The 21,891-nt window shown below is 41.5% G+C and overlaps 1 protein-coding gene across 1 annotated transcript in view; it reads right to left on the bottom strand.

The window, feature by feature from the left end:
- Positions 1-2,331: 2,331 nt before the first annotated feature.
- AGPAT5 (1-acylglycerol-3-phosphate O-acyltransferase 5) overlaps positions 2,332-21,891 on the bottom strand; it is a 33,348-nt gene continuing 13,788 nt past the window's right edge. Inside the window, exons 5-9 of the mRNA XM_081906483.1 lie at positions 20,784-20,873; positions 18,756-18,846; positions 11,619-11,780; positions 7,371-7,494; positions 2,332-6,081 (exon numbers count right to left, since the gene is read on the bottom strand). Of these exons, the coding sequence (XP_081762609.1) occupies positions 5,856-6,081; positions 7,371-7,494; positions 11,619-11,780; positions 18,756-18,846; positions 20,784-20,873 (693 nt within the window). The 3' untranslated portion in view covers positions 2,332-5,855. The remainder of the gene's footprint in view (positions 6,082-7,370; positions 7,495-11,618; positions 11,781-18,755; positions 18,847-20,783; positions 20,874-21,891) is intronic.

Raw genomic sequence — 21,891 nt, 5'->3', positions numbered from 1 at the left:
ACATAACAACTGCAAGATTTTTTTGCAGGTGCTGCCACAATGCAAGTAGAAGCACTACCATGGTGTGGGTGCAGTGTGAAGGAATTGATAATAAAAATAAAAATAATGTGTGTGTCTATTATGTGAGGTGCATTAAAGCAAAGTGCCAAATTCAGACTGCTGCTTTGCAGAGCTTCGAATCTCTTTGTAGCTGAATAGCACAGTACTTTCCCCTCCTTTTTTTGTAAAAGCCAACAATACAAAGCAGTGTTCTGGCGAAGTACTCTTCTAGAAATTTAATCCTGCCTTGCCTAATTTCCCCTGCAGTTTCACTTGGCTGTGTTGGCGGATATTGCTGTGTGTGGTTGACTTTTTGTACAAATAGCTTTCAAAGCTACTCAGGGGCTCTCTACAAAATGTTTCCTATGTTCCGGGGAGACAGGAATGCTACGTCCATTTCTGATGGAAGTAACTGTTTGAAGGGTGATGTTGTAGACATGCAGGGGGTTGCCCAAAACAATTTTTTTAAAGACTTACTTTGAAGATGGGAAACACTTGCCTCAGAATATTGATGATTTTTATACAATGAAATTTCTCCCAGCTGCCCCAGGAACATTACATTGATGTATTCAAAGGAGCTTTCCATTCTGAACACAAAACCTTTTTGGGAGATTCATCTTTCTTACTTTGGTTCCTGCTCTAATAAGCTATGTTTCCTTTGCTTTCCATTCTGAACACAAAACCTTTTTGGGAGATTCATCTTTCTTACTTTGGTTCCTGCTCTAATAAGCTATGTTTCCTTTGCAAGTCAATTCATGCCTCTAGAGTGGTTCCCAATTAGCTAATTACTGAGGACCCCTTATTTTTCCAAAAATCAAGCCACAGACTCTCTACTTTTGGAAATTTTGATAACTCTATGGTAGTTACCTGTGCAAAGCAATTGTTTGAAGAAGATGTGGGGTGGTCCCTAAAAAGCAAAGGGTTTTTGGTATACTGAAAAACAGACCATGAAAGTTGTGGAATTACCACAAATTGCCTATCCCTAAGCAGCAGGAAAAACTTGTCTCCATTGCTTCACGGAATAATAAGAAAAGCAATTGTGTCCCCAACATGTAAGTGTTCTGTATGTAGAAGGCTTTTTATATGAGAAATTAAACATGCTATTCCTTACTTGTAATCTGAGATGATACACCTTAGGAAAACATTGCAGCATACGGTTCTCTGCTAACTGAGGGATCCTTCAGGGACATAGATGAAGGCATGGTCAGGGCTTGATAAAGTATTTGTGAAGACTGAGTGGGAAACAGGAGAAATTTTGTAATGTTGGTAATAACAGTAGTAGTAAGGTAAAGGTAAAGGGACCCCTGACCATTAGGTCCAGTCGTGACCGACTCTGGGGTTGCGTTGCTCATCTCGCTTTACTGGCCGAGGGAGCCGGTGTACAGCTTCCAGGTTATGTGGCCAGCATGACTAAGCCGCTTCTGGAGAACCAGAGCAGCGCACGGAAACACCGTTTACCTTCCCGCCAGAGTGGTACCTATTTATCTACTTGCACTTTGTGCTTTCAAACTGCTAGGTTGGCATGAGCAGGGACCGAGCAACGGGAGCTCACCCCGTGGCGGGGATTCGAACCGCTGACCTTCTGATCGACAAGCCCTAGGCTCTGTGGTTTAACCCAGAGCGCCATCTGCGTCCCTTTTAATAGTAGTAGTAATTTGTTATTATTAATTAGTCCTCCTGTGTGCAAATTTCATCCTAGGCTTCAAGCGATTAATTAGTTAAAAACAGTACTTATTTGGAGTGAGGTTGTGGCTTTCACTGTGCAATTAACAAAAAAAGTGAGTCCCTGGCAGGGGATGGTGCCGTGGACCCCCTGAGTGTGTTCTGCAGACTCTCGGGGGTCCCCAGATCCCTAAATGTGAACCACTGCTCTAGAGAACCCAAACTCTGTTAAAGCCCCACTTTCTGAACCAGAATAAAACAATGTAAATCTTCACATTTTCATTGTGGAATGTGTGCAATTGTGATAATGATGAACACTATGCAGGCCAACACAGTTGATAAACACCTCCAAAAAGAAAACACCCAAATCAAACCAAGATGAGCCAACGTAGTGGTCATGAAGAAATTCTGAATACCTTGAAACATCACAGCTGTGCCATGCAATATACATGTTTGTTAAAGACTTAAAGCGCACTTTAAAACCAAACATCGCCTTGTAACTATTGAGACTGACTTTTCACATGACAGAATGAGCCAGACACAGCAATCATTTGTGAAAGTTTGTTCCAGTTTCAATATTTACTTACGATCACACACATTCAAAATCAATAAAATAATCCTTCAAAGAAGTTTCTACTGGAATGCATGTTTAATTTAATCCTGGCATCAACTCTTTAAGTTTCCAGAATGTGAACAAACAGTATCTCTTCCATAAGCACAGATCATAACCCTTTCAATGAGAGAGAGAGAGAGATTTCACATTTAAACTGACAAGAGAAGCTGTCAGTTCATTTCCCAAAGAAATATTTATGTGAGCTGCAAGAAACATTTCTGTGAACTACATAATTACCCCAATTCAAAATAGAGACTTTCTATGAATGCAAAATCACCAAACCACTCTTTGGTACTTGTCTCTTACCTCACTGCTTTTGCAATGCAGTTTGCAGTTTGAACTTATTACCAGCCATCATTACCAGCCATATTTGAGACCACTTACGGAGTGAAACCCTTTCCGAACAACTGAGACCAAACCAGAAACACCAATTAGCAAAATGAATATGGTGAACACAACTATTATCGAATAATGCTGGCAGGGGGGGAATCATTTTCAAAGGAGCCTATTTTCATTGCACATTTACAATCCCCTTTCTAATTATGCCTTTGTGATACTCAAATGAATTTAAGCAAATTAGAACCAGGGGTCTCAGGCAAAGTGACTTTTGAAGCTTTCACAGCCATTTTTTTAAAAATAGATGTGAAATACAAAAGTACCAAGATTTATCCAGTGGAATATCGAGAGCAGAACAGGCAACTAAGCCAATTGTACTCCAAGTTGCCAATAGCATCCATGCCTTTAAAACTCATCTGGCTCTGCAAGAGTGTGGGACTTGTTTCCTCATGGTGTAACCCCAAACTAGTGAGAAGCATGAGGGTCAATCTACCATATGGGTGGAGCTAATTATGTGCATCTTTCGTACCCAATCACTTTGCTCCTGGCTCAGTTAGTGTTGCCAATCTGATGGTCCCTTGATTCACACAAACCTCTGCAGAATGAGATCACACCATGAGGAAGTGACTCCCGTATGTCTATGGCTACATGTGGAATGTGGCCTTGCTTACTCCTTGCCACAAATAAATGCTCCATCAAAATTAGGCGATTCAGTTCTAGTATTCCTGTCAGGCAAGGCAAAGGGACAATCACATTGTCTGCCCTTAGTTTTGTTCTCTTACAAAGGCCCTCTTCAGATGTCAAAAGAGCCATTTAGTGTGAAAGTCTGAAGGGTGTGCATGTTCTCTGTTTTTGCAGAATTACAACCCTGCGGATGAAAACTTGTATCTCAACTGCTGTAGCAGCAGGGCTTCCAATAAAGTTATATTTCTTGACCCAATTTACATTAAAAGTTAGTGGTGACCTGTCCATATAGAGTAAGGTATTAAAACTCTGAAAGTTCAGAAACAATAGTAACAGGCAGTAGGTTGTCACACTGCTTTTAAAAAATTATAAGTCAATATCTACTTATGTTCTGAAATAGCAGCCAATGCCTCAAATTAATAGCAATTCTTAAATAAACAAATCATGGGGGAAGCTACAGCAACTTGCCAAAGATATTAAGTTTAAAATAAAGCTTCGCGAAGGAGATGATTTGTGTCCCAGATAATCTGGAATCTGTGAACAGTTAAAATGTTTCTGTTCAACTTCCAAAGAATTGTTCTGCCTCATTAAATTTAAGCAGCTTGTTTTAGTTGTAGAGTTGAACCCATAGGTTTCTGGGCTGTTTGATAGGCAAACCATTAACAAAAAAAGCTTTACAGTAAAACTGGAAGGCAATTCCGCAGGTCTAGGATACAGAGATTGACAGCATATCCTTTCTCAGAGGCTACAACCCCAACACATTGTTCTTCCATAGATTATTCCATTAACCAGCAAGTCTGCTCTAGTAACCAGAAGGCAGAATAATGAAGTAGATGAACATCTGAAATGAAGTATACTATACAATTTCGGGAGAACACACAAGAACAAGGTGTTTCTTACTCATCATAGCTGAAGGTAAATGCATTTAATATTTTAAAAATCTAAGACAAGCATTTTAGTTCATGTTGGGTCTTAAACAATTCCAAGGCCAACAGAAACTTCTTGTGAAAAAAACTCGGAAAGATAAAAATAGCCTCTAATCTTTTTCCATTTTGATAGCGGAATCTTGATTTTTTTGTTTTGTTTTTACAAAATAATAGATACGAAATAGAATCCCTTCCCTTAGTTGATACAGAATAATTAGCCCCATGACAACAGGAAATATTTCCCCCGAATATATCACCAAATAGCAACAAGAACCACGGGCTCTTACAAAACACATTGGTGAGTGGATTAAATACTAATAGAATATGCATCTCTCACTATTATTCTACAGTGCAAAACTGCTTACTTCAAGTTCAAGTGCACGCCAACTGTGAAAAGCTTTGGAAATACCCCAAAATTACAGTGTTAAATGATCAGGCTGTGAAATATTAGGTTAAATTTAAGATCAGTAGATTAAAAAGGCACATAGTCTACATTTTGGCAAGAACACATTGATGTTCCTTGTTACCATAAAATATACTCCAAGCTGCACAGCAGCATCAATCATGGCAAGGCACATTCATTTGGTTCCATAAGGCTCAGGACCACTTCACACAAGTCAATGTTTTACCAACACTTCTTTCCCGACTGGTGTATTCACAGCAAAATATTCACAAGTAACACTATATGGATGCTCCTGATAAAAGCCATCGTTTTCTTTGTGGACAAAACACCCCGTGTGAAGTGGTCCTGGGGTAGCAGGAAACTGGAATGCGCACTGCTGTTATGGCACACATATTATGACTTAAACTAATTGTGTAGCTGAAATGTACCAATAGGCTCTTTGCGAATCTAGGTAGGTTACAACCAAGACAGCCTCAATTATCGACTTACTAGTTGAACATATTGTATATATAAAATCATTTATGCACCAACACGTGGTGTTTTAAATCAAGAACACAAGCCTTTTCGAGAATAAAATTAAACATGTTGCAAACAAAAACTAAGCCATCTAGTAATATAATTAAATCATGCACATGTTAAAGTAATTTCCACATGAAGAGTTTTTACCCATATTTTTTTCTTTAAAAAATAGCTTTTCATGTTCTACCAATTGCTTTGTAAATTTGAGAAACTCAATTTAAAAAGGAAAAAAAGGAAACAAATGTGTTGGGAGCCATTAGCTTTGGTTTTTAGTTTGTGACGCAGGTGTGATAATTTCCATAGTGAACTAAAGAACGTGGGTCAGGAATAAATATATAAACCTAAAGTAATATCAGTAAATACATTCAGAGGTCCACTTCAGTCGTTTATCTATAATCACATGTTCTATTAAATCATGTGCAGATAGATATCCATCCATAGAGGGAAAATGCATTATAATTCTGGCTCTCTGCTGCTTTTTCTGAGGGGAAAAATCAGGAGCATAATTACATATACATGTTCTCCACACTGACCATGGCAGATTTAGGTCACAAGTCTCAATTCATCCAATGTTCCATTAATAAGGCTTTATTTACATTTTATAAATTCAGGAAAGAGTTTGATGAGATGTGCAAGACAGGAGAATAACGTCACTGGTTGTAGGTGCAGAACCTTACGCTTTAACACTGACCCACAGACAGCCAAGCAAAGTTCCATAGAGCCATGTTTTCACGTAGAGTTTCCGTCCAGATTCTGTCAGCAGCATACTAACAGTCAGCCCACTTAAAAACAGCAAAGATGGCAAAGTTTTCTTGAGACTTAGTTTGGAACGGACACATTTCCCAGGGAACTTGTTCCTTCTTTTAGAATCTTTTGCATCATAAAATTCTATTAGCAACCTAGGAGCAAAGAAAGGGTAAAAAAAAAAGGTAACAGGCTTATCATAGTTTGGTGATGAACAAAAATGTCACACAAGTTATCATGTCCAATAGTAATGGGCAGAGGTAGCTGTTGCACTGGCAAACTTCATTATGTGAATTGGACACTTTTTCCCTCCCAAGTGGGCAAAATAGACTCAAGTGAGGAGAACAGCCTGGCTTTGCTCAGGTAGGCTATGTAACAAATGGTCATGTTAATCCAGCCTGGAATAGCAAGCAAAGATAATTCACTATTCATCAGTTTAGGTAAAGGTAAAGGGACCCCTGACCATTAGGTCCAGTTGTGACCAACTTTGGGGTTGCGGCGCTCATCTTGCTTTACTGGCCGAGGGAGCCGGCATGCAGCTTCTGGGTCATGTGGCCAGCATGACTAGGCCACTTCTGGTGAACCAGAGCAGCACACGGAAATGCCATTTACCTTCCTGCCGGAGCGGTACCTATTTATCTACTTGCACTTTGACGTGCTTTCGAACTGCGAGGTTGGCAGGAGCAGGGACTGAGCAACGGGAGCTCACCCCGTTGCGGGGATTCGAACCGCCGACCTTCTGATCGGCAAGCTCTAGGCTCTGTGGTTTAACCCACAGCGCCACCCATGTCCCGATTCTTCAGTCCTAAAATGTATGCTCTAAAAACATTGTGCTTTGTAGTTTTTGGTGCTTAAGAATTTTATAGTCCGAAACACCCATGGAAATAAATGTAACCTGAGAGAAGGTGAGCCAACTCACAGCCACTAAGAAGCTTACTATATGAACCAAGATTTGAGGCTCTGCTTCCCATATCCAAATCCAACCCCTTGTCCACATTGGATATATTAACATCCACACATTTATAAAATATGAGCAAAAGGTCTGCAGGAAACATTTTAGACTGGGTTCAAACTTTGTTCCCACCAGCAGAAGTACCCGCTGAATGAAAGCAAAGTCTACTTTCCCTACTCCTCCCGCAGCATACAGCACCACCTCTTTCTTGTTCCGGAAGGTTCTCCAACCTTTCAGAAGAGCATAATAGGTGGGGCTAGAAGAAGAGAGAACAGGCAAAATATATCTCTACCTTCTCCACCAGCAGCACCCTTTTGCTGAATCAGCAGCTTTTCCAGAAGGTGCCTTTCCAACAATGGAAGGCAAAATCTGGGTCCAACCCTTCACTGATGGTATGCAATTAACCAGTTAAGATTTTGTTGAGTTCTGTGGAACTTTCACGCCATATTAATGCTGCTCCAAAAGCAGTGTCACATCACTGTATTTACTTACTTATCCTTGATTTCAAAACGTTCGTGAAGCCATCTTCTCATATACATCTGTTCTTCAGGAATATCTTTGAGTGCAATGCGATCAACATAAATATGGATTCTTGGACACTCCTTACAAAGGAAGTCTACAAAACCCAAAAGAGCATCATGAATACCCTTGTCCCATCATGAGCAACTCCACTGTCGTTCAGTAAAATTAAAGCCAAGTTCAGTAATTGTGCAGTGTTATTCGGCATTCTTTAAAAGAAACAGGCTTTTGAAAATTACTCCAAGGTCGGAACTTTGAGTAACAAGATCACAATTTGTTTTATAATATTTCTTTATTTTAAAAATATTTTTTTAGCTTGCTTTTCAAGTTTAGTACTCTCACAAGGCATAGTATAACACCACTGTTTCCATCCATGTTCAGAGACATTAATGTCTACTAAAACCTTAAATAATGTATGAAATGTATACATTTTTTCTTTTAAAATACTTTTCCAATCTAAAAAAGAGGGTAGGAGTGTTACTTTCATAAGTGCCACTGAAGTGGACACACACCGTATTTTTTGCTCTATAAGATGCACCAGACCACAAGACGCACCTAGTTTTTGGAGGAGGAAAACAAGAAAAAAAATATTCTGAATCTCAGAAGCCAGAACAGCAAGAGGGATCGCTGCACAGTGAAAGCAGCAATCCCTCTTGCTGTTCTGGCTTCTGGGATAGCTGCACAGCCTGCATTCGCTCCATAAGACGCACACACATTTCCCCTTACTTTTTAGGAGGGAAAAAGTGAGTCTTATAGAGCAAAAAATACGGTACATTCTCTCTCTCTCTCTCTCTCTCTCTCTCTTTCTTTGGCTGTTGCAGTCAAAATCACCACCTTCTTCTGAAACTTGCACAAATATACGAAACTGTTAGGAACAAAGAAGACCACTTCTAGATCATGCCAAAGGCCCATCAAGTCCAATATTTTGTTCCCACAGTGGCCAACCAGATGCCTAATGGTTTACAGTTCAGTACAGAAGATGTGAAAATCAACACACACAAACTAAAAACCCAACTTCAGGTGCACATATGAAAGCTACTAAATCCATTTGATCTTGAGAATCACAGTATAAAGTAGTATTTAGGGTGGCAGGGAAGGGAGGAGAATCCCGAATAATTCCGCAGGGTTAAAGTTCAGAGCCAGCAGGAACGAGATATGACTTGTAAAGTCGCAATGAAATTCAGGAGTGCAAAAAATGGAACACGAGAACCATGGTATGTATCGTTAAGTGGATTCTGATACCAAGAGCACAAGGCACAGCTGAAAGGATTTTAAACCATGACCTTAGTTTTACTTTTATTGGTGGTTTGTGTGTTTCGGATGTCCATTTATCACAAAATACCATTCTGCAGGAACAATATAAATAAGAATTTGCATCCTTCTGATTTTATTTAGAATGTAACATGGAAGAAATGTGGACAGTGGGGACTTCTGCACTCCTTCCCTGTTTCCCTTTTATTTCGCACCCTTCAAAAGGAGTATTTGAGGTATGCGCCTCTCCATACTTCTGCCACACACTGGTAGGTCAGGAGCATCTATCATTACAAGAGTTGCTTGTTGTCTTTGCCCTAGCTGAGGTTATTTTAGGGTCCTGGGCAGGTGCAAGCAATGCAAAGCAATCTCATTTAGCTCTTCGCCATCCAAGGGCGAATTTGCCCTGCAAATCCTTGAAATGCATTATATCTTGGGTTGCCGTTTCAACCGTGTCAGTGCTGTACTCATGGGATAAAGCAAAAAGGAAGGCGCAACATAAAATCAAAACTGCCTCATGGCAGTCCTCCAGCTTTTCTTCCAAAGTGTGGAAACCACTGTGGGAGAAGCTGCCACTCTCACTTCTGCATACTATGTTACCCTTAGCCTTAATACCATTCTAATTTTTTTTTTAAAAAAAAACCAAATAGCCAATGCAGTTGCGAGAACGAAACTCTTGATTATATCCAGTTGACCAAGGAACTATTTTAATTGTACGCAGTTCATCTTAGCGAGACTAATTCATTTTTTTTCCAAAAGACACAATGTCACTGTAACTACTTTGGCTTACCAGTGGATAAGAACAATTTATGGCATTCCTGTTTTTGTGGAGGAACAGCTGGATTCTATCATAAGAGCCACTAAAGGTTGCGTAGTCCCATGACCCTTAATTTCACATCGGCTCAACTCCCTAAAGGCTTATGTAATTAAGCTAAAAAAACCAAACCCCATTGCAACAATTCATTAAGTACAAATTACATCCAACTTCAGGAATATTGGCTTGAAATGCCAGCATTTGATGGGTTGCTTAATTCTTCCAAAGTTGCCAAAAGGCTATTCTTGGAAGGATGAATAAAACAAAACGCTCCCTCTGCAAGAAGCAACATAATTAAGAACCATACATTACCCCTCAAGCTTTTGAATAGGGACAACTTTCTTGCTGTGAATCAGAAACTGATTAGAATGTGTTAGGCAAATTCTCATGGGAACAAAAGCGCAACCAACTTGAAAGAAACTATTTCTAGGATGGCTTTCAGTCATAGGAAATAAAAGGAGTAGAAACTAAACATCAATGAGCATCTGTGTTTGCTTGCAGAAGTACCATAATCATGAGAAACGGGAGGAAAAACTAAGATAATTTCAGATAGATTAAATGGCAAGAACACCAAAACCATTAGCACTACAATGTTTCTACTACTGGTACTGAGGAATGGGAATGAATCGTAATGGCTGTGACACAGTGTTCTTCATCCATTATCTCCAAAGATGGATAAAAAGAAAGCAAAGTACAAAACTATCCAAAAGGTTACAGGCTCAGAGACAAGTAGTAGTTTGAGTCTTGTCAAATGGGTTTATGTTTTGTGTGATACATTAAAAGACTAATACTAAAATATAAACTAGCTTAAATGCATTACATTTTTTGAAACAGGAAAAATCGCGCCTAGGAGTACCCACAAAATGACTGAAGTCACCCATTTGTTTTGACAAAAGAGGTGATATTCTTAAATATATTGGTAGCCCCTGCACCCGATTTCATCACAGGCCAAGAGTTGACATGTAGGTTTTAATCTAAAACAGTGATTGAAGGGCTGTTTTCCAAAATTAATGAACACTAGTCAGATCTTGCAAGTATGCCAAAGGCAGAGTGCAATAGGAAAGAGGGATGATTTCTAAGTTTCTAGTATTTTGAGACAGAGAAGTGACCCAGGAGATAGGGACAGATATCCACAGTCCTTTAAAGAGGGCTTAATCTCCCAAGGTAGATGCTTCAATCACCCTGGCTATCATTGCCACATTGAAAGATGCTGCGAATCACCCCATGATCATCCACAATGAAAAAGGGGGTAAGTTTCAGATAAATCAGATGTGGGGAAACGCTGGCCCTTCAAAGGTTCTTGTACTACCACTGGCCATGTTTGCTGATGGGAGCTGCAATTCAACAAGACCTGGAGGGCCAAAGTCCCCCAGGTCTGAGGTAAATGGACCCGACATTACTTTCTAGTCAGGAATAACGGGATGGACATTAAGTACCAAAATTAACATCAGAACAGGGAGAGCGTGTGACTTCCCACCAGTCTCCTGAACAAGAAGTATATTAAAAAATATTTTGGACCGTCCTTCATCCCCATGGATGAGAATAATCACAACAAAAGATTAAGTCGAAATCTTCATAAAAGCCATTTTGAGACGGCTAAAAATTACGAGCAGAAAAGCCTCCATGAACTTAAAATACCTGGTCAGAGAATCTCAGAGGCCACGTACTTGCTGATTGCAGGAAATCTGTTGCTACCCAGTCTCTGCTAAAAAAAACCTCTCATGAAGATGATTCAAACACCTGGTAATCAGTTTTCCCCCAAGCACTGAATGAAGGTGAACAGTCACAACCATCTCAAGTTTGCTTGCCCAAGAAGGGGATATTAGCAACTGGGCAGTAGTTGTCACAAACCTCAGGACTGTCCTCTTGAGGGCTTACACCACTGCCTCCTTTAAGGCAGCTGGCACAGAAGCATTTAACTTCTAGACCAACCCAATCAACCTCTTCTGGCTGGTTTTTAAAAACTATGATGGGCAAGAGTTGAGATACATCATTGGCCCAAACCTTCCACAAGTGCTTTGTTCACATCCCTGTATGCTAGGCCCCGCCCACCTGTCAAATATGGCTTGTGGAGGGTTGGCCACAATTCGGTCCAACCCTCTGTCCAAAACAGACTCCCCCTTCTTGCTTAAATTAATTCAACATCACCAACTCACCTGTCATGGATGGAGCCACTTTCCTTTGTCCTTTCTGGTCCACAGTACCTTCATATGCTACCGTAATGTCATAAACTGCATCTAAGTAGGTTCTCATCGAATCAATTGCAACATGAGTAGCCTTCACCCGTGGTGTCAGTACATGTTTTAATACAGCAAGTCCTAAGCAAGAGAAAAAAGTATACTGAAAATGTATTAAAAGTGGCTTTTTCTCCTGGAGAACTGAAGCCTCCAGAGTATGATGATAGCGTGACATATTAACTCCTGTTTGTCTCTAGTCTGCAGGTCACATTAAATTAGGGGTCCAGTCCGCACGTAACATTAAGCCAAATCATGTGGGCACCCAAAGCCAATTTTGCAGCAGCTTTGCTCTTCTTCCAGTCATTGTGCTCTAGGACAGGGATGGCCAACTCCTAAGAGACAGCGATCTACTCACAAAATAAAAAACTGGCAGTGATCTACCCCTTTTGGGGAGGGGTTCAGGTCATTTTGCTTAGCAGATATGTCCATGCATGATGTGAAAGAATCTCATATCTGTTTCTCAATCCAATACAATCATCTCAGACCCTCCAAGTGTCCCTATTTTCCAGGGACAGTCCCAGATTTACAGAAGCCGTCCCAGATTCTGAGGTGATCCCAAAATCTCCTGCTTTTGCTTAGGATGTCACTACTTTTGTCCTAAAAATCTCGGAGAGCATGGAATTATCCAACCCAAGAGCCATCTGAAGGCAGCCCTGTATAAGGAAGTTTTTCAATTGTTTGATGATTTATTATGTTTTCATATACAGTGGTGCCTCGCAAGACGAAAATAATTCGTTCTGCGAGTCTCTTCATCTAGCGGTTTTTCGTCTTGTGAAGCACGGCCATTAGCAGCTTAGCGGATTAGCGCTATTAGCGGCTTAGAAAAAGGGGGGAAAGGGAAAAAACTCGCAAGAACTTAACCACTACACCACACTGGCTCTGACAGGAACACGGAGCAGAAGGTCTAGGAGTGTGGAATGCTTTATTTAGGGAATAAAGTTCTGTTTTTTAGGGATTCAGGGAAAGGTTGCTGAGCTTTCTTAGGAGGAAAGTTGCTCACCAAAAGATCACTAAGGAAACTATCAGCATCATTGCAAAAGCTCTGTCTTCCGTTCTGGAGATCGTGCAACAATGGAGGATGGGGTGAGGGGGTGGGGCCCCGATTCTATTTTACCACCACTGAGGAAAGGGAACCAGCGATCGACCGCGATGTACCAAAACCTCCCGGGGATCTACCAGTAGATCGCGATCGAACAGTTGGCCATCCCTGCTCTAGGAAATGACATGGTTTGGCTTACTACATCGTCTGAAGCTGGGCTTATGGTTTAGCCCTCCCAAGACAAACCGCAAGCTGTAACCAAGATTTGCCCTACAGTTTAGAACTCATATTTGGTTTCAGAGAGCTCAACCACAAGTTCAGATCTAGACAATATTTTAAGACAAAAGGAGCAGCAAACAGGGACAGGCCAAAAGGGGGGCAAAGTAACCACAATCTCTTTCTTGGAAGTTGCTCGTTCACACTAAATCATGGCTTGGATTCAAGTTATGCGTGAACAAGGCCGGTGTATTGAAAACTTTCTACTTCAAGGAACTGTTTGCCCGGGAACCCTAATACAATTTGCCACAGAATTGCTGGGCACTGCATGGGACATGTTCTAGGTTAGACACAGAGTTCATGGAGGGTGCGGCCAGGCCTGCTGGGCCTCAGCAACAGCATCCTAAGGCGCACAGCGTCTTACTTATTCCACACACAAATGCATCCAACACTGTTCTGCATACCAAAGGTGGAAACATTGGTTGTGACAAACAAGTCATTGTTTCATTGAAGCCCGTCTGCCACCACTGATCTCATCAAGGATCACTAGCTAAGCACCAAAAGAACCCGCATAGAAAAACAAAATGAAAGCCACTGCTTAGATCAAATTTCAAGAGCAACTTAAGCAAATTGAATTCTAGGTGAAAGAATATCAAAGATTGTCAAGCACACATATCCATGGTAAACTGTACTGCACAGATAAAAATGGTGACCTTAATATTCCCCCCCCCCCCAGAAAGCCATGGGAAAATAACAGTATTCCCAGCTTGCACAATATGTTCATGTATTCCTCAAGTCTTAAGAGGTCAGTATTTGAAGTCTGCCTTTTATAAGCTTTCAGCCTATGGGGAACACTAGATAAGCTGTAGCCTGTAATGTCAAGGTTTGCCCTAATCCTTACGCATAACTACTATCACGTCCAAAGGGAGCTGCTGTGGACATTAGCTATTCAACTGCTTCCATCAGTTTTCCGTAACCAGGTACAATTGAGTAGCTCAAGGAGGAACCCAGATGAGTCCTGATAGTTGGGTGGGCTTTACTGATATATCAGTTGGCTCATTTCATCCTAAATTAAGTTACATGCCCTCAAAGATTTTGCCCTATTTTGTTAAGTTTTGCTTCCAAGCAAAACTATGGTTCATATGTTACTCTCAGATTATTTAAACCATGTTAACATGCAGCAGAAATACGTAAAGCTCTAAATTCCTATTATGCATTTATAATAAAGAGATTTACTTTTGGTAAGTTGCAAGTTCTTATACAAAAGGATCTTACAATGAATCTCACAATCACGTTCCTTTAAAAAATATGAGGTGCCATCTTCATCGGAAAATGGAGTTCATGGCAGAATACATGACATGTTTAGAACTATAGCACAATATTGAAACATAAAACAACATAATGCAACTGAGAGGAATAAAACCTGTTCAACAAGAGGAAAACGAAATAATTTAAAATGTGAACTAAAGCAAGACAAAAGTTCCTTAGTTAAAGAAGAGACAGCCTGATTTTATTTTTGGAAACATTAACTGGAATTCCAGTATCCTGCTGTTAACAAAATGCCACCATCCAAAATCAATATTAAAATAATAGGGAGGTCTCAGTCTTGCCCTTATTTTGTGTAAAAAATAATAATCTGACAACATGACTGTGAGCATGATATATTAGGTTACAGCTCAGTGCTCCAATGATTCTACTACAGACAAAGCAACTGGAATAAAAGAGGGTTGCTTCAAATCCTCCATTTACAGAGTAGTTAAAAGACAGTTCATTTTCTACACCAACAGGCATGTGCTGCATCTCTTAACCAACTTTCCTGCAAACAATATCTCTGTTTTTTTTTCTTTTTACTGCTTCCACCAAACTGTATTCCTTCAACACTTGTTACAACCAAGGACAACACTGATGTCAGGTCCATCACAGCCATTCCAGAAATGCTTACTTATTCAATACAAGACTATGCAAATATTTTGAAACCTAACACAGCTTTTCAGCATGTGAATTTTGTATCAAAAGTGCCACGGTGTTTGTGTTGCTGAGATGTTGTTCCAGCCCATGTGTGCCGGACGCAGTGTTATGACAGCAATTGTTTTTTATTACCAAGCATTCAGTTCGGCTAATATTGCCCCAAGCTTTCGATAAAACATCCACAAAATAACACAAAAAACCACACGTGAAAATGGCTAGGAAGGTGAATGGTCAGCATAACCAAGGGAAAATATGTACCTCACTTGCAAAGAACTGGTTTGCAACTTTAGCACATACATATCTGAATCCCTTGTGGCCTTCCAGATGTATGATGCAAGAATGGGACTGCTGTTCTGGACATGCGTCACAAAGTGCTAGTCAAATTACAAGCCTGATTTGGCAGTAAGCACTGACTACCATGAACACCTGCTTATTATTTTAGGAACCCATGTCCAATTGTTTGACAGGAATTCATTTTCCTCTCCTGCCCCTGCAACCCCCCATGTCTGCTCTGAAGGGTGCTTGGTGGGTGGAAACAAGTAGATATCACCCCCCCCAAGCCTAAATACTGAGTCTTGCCATGTTGCTAAATAATACTTGTAAGGGACGTGAGTGGTGCTGTGGCCTAAACCACCGAGCTTCTTGGGCTTGCCGATCGGAAGGTGACCACATGACCCAGAAAGCTGTCTGTGAATTTTAACAGAGCACTGTGCCTTCGTAATAACTGGCAAGATTACCAAACATGTTGTTGAGAACTAAGCATTTAATTTTTGGTGTTCTAAATGGAGGCTCTCAAAACATTCTGTTGTTTATTTGCTTCTGTTTGAATAAGTTTTACCTTGATATTCATATTTATTCCTAATGTTATTTCGTCTGTGATGTAGCCTTGTGAACCACCAGATTTGCCTATGTATTAAAAATGGTTCTTTCCCACAAGGTGGATTCAAGGTGGCTCACATAAGAACACGTAATAGTAAAACATAAGAGAACAAATTCAAACAAGTGCCAGTCATTAAGGTAGTACATGTCAGGGTTTCAGGGAGAGAAGAGCAGATGGGGGAGGAGACAGAGAGCGAGGGGGAAGAATCCCAGAGAGATGAGGAGGAGGATGACGATGCCCAAAGGTTCTCCATGAGTCTGACCAGTGAGTCAGAGGATTCCCAAAAGGGGGCTCCCCTGGTCAGACCGAAAGGGGGACAAGGGGGAAACAGTGAGGAGCAGGGGAGAGAAGGGAGAAGCCCCAGTGGGGGTCGGAGGCAGGAGCCGGCTGCTCAGCCGGAACGGAGTGAAGGGGGTGGAGTTACAAGTGTGTCAGAGGGAGCAGAGCAGGAGAGAGACAGGGGAAGGAGATCGGAGCAGGGCGCTCAGTCGGAAGGGGTGGAGAGCAGCACCGAGAGCAGTGTAGCGGTCAAGAGAAAGGTCAGGAGCAACGTACGCGCGCCAAGTTCAAAGGTAGAGGCGCGCGGAAGTGAGGAGAGCCCTGGGGAGGAGCCCGGCCCTAAAGCGAGAAGGAGGGGGGCAGAGGCGTCAGAGGATTCAGCCTCGGGCGAGTCCCGGAGAGGGGGAACTCAGGGGGGCAGAAAGACCCTGCGGAAAAGGAAGGAGAGGAAGAGGTGGTCCAGGGCTAGCCTCTTAAATTGGTGCCGAGGCGGGACAGATTCAGAGGGGACTTCAACGATCTAACGGTACAGATGTAGAGTCACAGAGATGGAGTGTAAATGCAACCATGATCTTCAATAAAGACTTTCTGTAAATAAACCGGATCGGAGTTGGGTCTCTTGTGAGCTGGGACCAAACGGGTGACTCTGACAGTACATATCATTAAAACAAGGCTAGTGGAACCTGCAGCAAGAACTCAGATCCTGAACAGTGTGTTCAAGACGAAACAAAGCAGAATAATGAGACACCCAAGGTATCCAGGTCACAATGCAGTTGGCTTTAAAAAGTCAAATTAGCACCTTGATTTGAGCCCAGAAGCCAATTAGCATTCAATACAGGACAAAAAAAAAATGGTTTAGTATGTTCTCAAAGCCTAAACCCAGCCAAAACGCTAGCAGCAGTAATTCTGTAGCAATTAAAAGTTTCTGAATGCTTTATTGTGTTTAGACTAGGAAAGGAAGTCCGATAACCAGCCACTGTTGCTCCAATTTCTTTCCACTTGAAAATAAATTCTAAGTGAAGAGCAATGAAGCTCTGTAGTAGTACAAAGCTTGTACTGTTAGGCTGAATGTTACAACTGCAGAAAAATTTAAAAGATAAGAGAGCCTGGCCTCTTGCCTTGCCAACTAGATGGTGATCCTTGAAACCGATACATGATTATCAGACTTGCAGCTAAACATTTATGTACTCAGAGTACAAAGACGTCAAGTAGCAGGTTTGTTGCCTGGAAAGTTGAACCTTGTTTTCTGAACTACCAAAGTGCATGAATTTGTTACAGGAAAACCTGGTCCAGTTTATATTCATCTGAGTTTACTTTTCATTAAATAAGTAACTAATAAGCACAGCAAATAATAATATTAATATATCATAGAATCACCGAACTGGAAGGGATTCTAACCCTTTGCAATGCAGGAATCTCAATGAAAGCATCCAAGACTGTTAACAATATTCAGAAGCGAGAAAATATTCACTGTATTTAAGCTTCTAAAAAGGAGCGTGGTCACCCAAAAATGCCTGGCAAATTGCATTTTAAAATGTTTACTCTAAGTTCTTTGGGTGTAATTCAATGCTGCACTATGATAAATGTTCTGTCTGTGTAAGAATTTCAGCTTGCGAGGTAGAGCAAATTTCAGGGGGTGCAGCGGGGGAAGCCCCGTACCACAGGGGGAAGTCCTTGCACAGGCTTCTGCTAGAAGGTCCTGTTAGGTGAATCCTGCCCATTGGATTAGTTGCCATTTTTAAAATACTGACTCAAATATATATGTGTGTGCACACGGACATGTGAGATATTCTTGGCAGAGCGCTCAGCCAATCAGTGTTATACTGTAACAGAGCAGCTATACGTATATGCCTGTGTTCTGAGAGAGTCTCTCTGTCTGTGGTGGTTATAGTGTGAGGGATTGGTTAATGGCAGTTTGCTGAGAGAGTGTACATGCTGTTAATACTCTGTATCTGTACAGTGGTATGTCGGGTTACATACGCTTCAGGTTACAGACTCCGCTAACCCAGAAATAGTACTTCGGGTTAAGAACTTTGCTTCAGGATGAGAACAGAAATTGTGCTCCGGCAGCGCAGCAGCAGCAGGAGGAGGCCCCATTAGCTAAAGTGGTGCTTCAGATTAAGAACAGTTTCAGGTTAAGAACAGACCTCTGGAACGAATTAAGTACGTAACCAGAGGTATCACTGTATATAGTAATCTATGTATTTATTATTGTTTACTACAATAAACACTAGTTGTAGCTTTCAAGGTGTTCTTTCCTTCATTGTCCAGAAGGACAGACAGCGTTCAGACTTCAATCGGCTTCCAATGACATTGCGTACTCTGCAAAGCTCATGCCAGAGGAATCGCGTGGGCACAATATTTATTGCATGCAAGCACAGTTTGCTTGCAATGAATCTCTCAAAGGACATACTTGTGAAACGTTTCCTTGTTTGACTATACTTTAAACATTAATGCTACCTGCAGTACCAATGAAAAGCAACAAACACTAAGACCACACATGTTATCTTTTATGTGTAGATTCAGCACCCACCTATGGTCAAGCCTCACTCTTTTTCAACTAATGTCCCTTTCTCCTTGGTGATCCTTAAACTGTAGGGCTGTGTCTACACAAGAGTGAATGTTATCTGTTCAAAATTCCCTGCTCCCCAAAATTCTTTGAAGTTCACCTTACCTGCCTTATCAGCATATGATTGACTATCTGCAATGGTTTTTGGTAGTTCTGGGTTGTACCGTGTTCCCTCTGGAAAAATCACAAGATACATCTGTGGAATTAAAAAATATTTATATGCACAATTTTTTTTAAAAGGAAGCATCGCAACATGATCTCTAAGCTACAGTATGACAGCAAAGTATGTGTGCACAGTATGTGTGTGCGCAATGGGGAGGGGAGAAGTGGATTGAGTAAAACACAGAGGGCATGTTTCTAAAGATATGCAATAACAGTCGTTTTCAGTTAAGGTGAGCAATCTTGATATTCAAGGAATCCGAATTTTCAAGGAAAAATTAAGCAGCAGAAGCAACAAAAATTGTGTGTAAGAACATACTAAATGGTTCAAGTCAGAGAAAGTAAACCAACACAGTTTAGTGAGCAAATCTCTCTCTCTTTAATATCCTGTCCAGAGATCCCTAACCAGTTGCAACTGAATGTACTGCAACTTTAAATAATACAAAGACCAAGAAATACAAGATGCCTTCTCAACTAGAACAAATTAACCTAACAGTCCTGGCTAGCAAACCTTGTTTGGTGTGTGACAGCTATAGGTATTGGCAAGCAAAGAGAACATGCTATCCTTTGTATGCCACTCAGCTGACAAGGAAGGAAGGAAGGAATGCTGCTGATTTCTTCCTGATCCCAACATGCAAAAACTGATGCTTTGGTGGGTATGATGAACACTCGGTTACAAGGTTCTATTGGAGTTATGATAGCAATCACCTCCTTTTTTAGCCTATATGAAACTTCATATTAGCTGAGCAATAGAAGCATTATTTAATTTGCAAAAACAGCAACAACCACCAGTCCTAATTCAGAGAAAGTTGATACTGCAGAAATAGGTTTTATATTCTGACACCAAGAGTTTTCTGGGAGGGTACAGTGCTATCTACTAACCACGTGGAAGACATCCGTTCACAGAAAACGAAAGTGTGTCAGGCAAAGCGTGTTCTCCCTCATGGAGAGCACGTGTTGCAGTGGGGGCTGACAAGACACCTCACTGTTGCTGGGCAAAAGAGTTTGGCCATCTTTAAGCAGGGGCGGGCTGTTACTGGGGAGATTTATATGTTGCCATTTATTGATTGACAGCCCTGTTGGTTAAATACACCGCACGCAGTGACGAGCTTCCTCTTTCGCTGCGTGCTTCGAATCACCCGCCCTCCCTTCCCTAATGTTAGGCTGTTTGCTTGACCTTGCTATGCCTGTCATGGGGTCGTCTGCTTTGGGGCGGGGGCGTGATAGGAATTTTGTCCATTTGGCTGATTGGCTGGTGCCATTTGGTTTTTGTCTACTGCGTAGCAAGTCGTCACAACTTGTAAGGTTGCGGTTAGGCATTGGTTTGGGAATTGGTTGGTGGAGGGGTATGGATTTGGCTGTGCCTGCTCCTCCAAAATGCTGCTGCGAGGGTTTTCTGTTAAAGGAACCCAGGGGCTCCCCATGCTTTTGTCCGAACCCCCTGGCAAGGGGCTAGGGCCACGCAAGAGCCCCTGGGAGCATTCTGGGGAGAGGTGAGGCATGGTTCCCAGTCCTGTCTCTCTCCCCAGGTGACTTACCCTTTCTGACTTCGCGGGGGGGTGCGAATGTCAGAGCTGTCCCTGTGTGGGGTCAGTTAGTCGCTACCAATGCCTAAGCAACCACTCACATTGCTGTATTTTTAATAAAGTTGTGGCCAAAATTATGCCAAAAACCTTAAACAAAAATCAAGTGTCATTTTTTTTCTTATTTGTGGTGTTTTGGGGACCTCGACGCGCAAACATAAGATTCCTCCATGCTGGAAGCCATTTTGGCATGCACATGGTGTATAAACCAACCAACCAACCAACCAACCGACAGACAAACAAACCAATCCAGCCACTCATCTGTTCAGCAGGGGGAAGAAACGTGAGCCATGCATCTGGGGCAACATATGAGACAAGCATTCTTGTCACTTTCATTTTTATGGCAGTTATAAAACACACATACACACACATAGGAAATATATAATCTTACTGGAGTTCCAGCCTTTATCTGGGCCTGCAACTTGTTCCTCATTTTCCTTTCATTAAATTTGGCACTTCGTTTCACATAGACTCCTCCATGCTAGCAAAGAAAGAAAGAAAATATACTGATGACAATAGTTTATGAAACAAAGTACACAGATTTTCAATACTCTAAAAAACATGAAATTAGAAATGCCAATTTCTTAAAAAATAGATAGAAATAAGGTCCCTCTAAAAAGACCTGTTATTACACTTAACGCAAAACTCGTTCCACATTTGTGTCCATATGAACACAACAACTTAAACTGCTACAGGTGAAACTGTAGCAAGGATATTAAAGAGCTAAAATTCATTGGTGATATTCAGTGTCTCCTGAAGAAGGAGGAGTGCTCCAGAGAGAGAAAGCAGAGAAATCGGGAAAGTAATAGAAGAACTGGGACACTGACAGGGAGCTGAGGGATAAGCAGAGAGGCTGTGTTGCCATTTGCTAAGGTGAAGGATTATGGATAATTTACATACAGAAAATCCCAGGTTCAATCCCTGGAAGGTTCAGTTAAAAGCATCCATTACCAGGAAATCCTGGAGGGCTGTTACCAGTCAAAATAGTTGATATTGTGCTAGATGGACAAATAAGTCTAGCATAAGTCAACTTGCTAAACTCCTCAGCTTTGCTTTGTCTAATGCTGCACCTGCACTTTAACAGTCATGGCTTGCCTCAAAGAATCCTGGGATGTGTAGTTTGTTAAGGGTGCTGAGAGTTGCTAGGAGACCCTGAGTCCCCTCACAGAACTGTAATTCTCAGAGTGGCTTAATAGCCAATCCCTCTTCTCAGGGAACTATGGGAAATGTGGTTCTATGAGGGGGAATGGGGGTTTCCTAGGAACTCTCAGCACCCTTAACTAGCTGCAACTCTCGAGATAAAGTACAGTGGTACCTTTACTTACGGACGTGATCCGTTCTGGGGTGCCGTTCGCACCCCAAAAAGTCTGTAAGTGGAGCGCCGCTTCTGCATGTGATGCGATAGATCGCTCCTGCGCATGCACAAAGCGCACAGATCGCTCCTGTGCATAGTGGCAAGTAAACACTTACGGGTATGCCGTGTTCGTAACCAGAAAAAA

Source organism: Podarcis melisellensis, assembly GCF_964234715.1.
Source record: "Podarcis melisellensis genome assembly, chromosome: 3".
NCBI lineage: Eukaryota > Metazoa > Chordata > Lepidosauria > Squamata > Lacertidae > Podarcis > Podarcis melisellensis.
The sequence above is the reverse complement of the archived record's forward strand: the minus strand, read 5'-3'. Positions and strand labels throughout refer to the sequence as shown.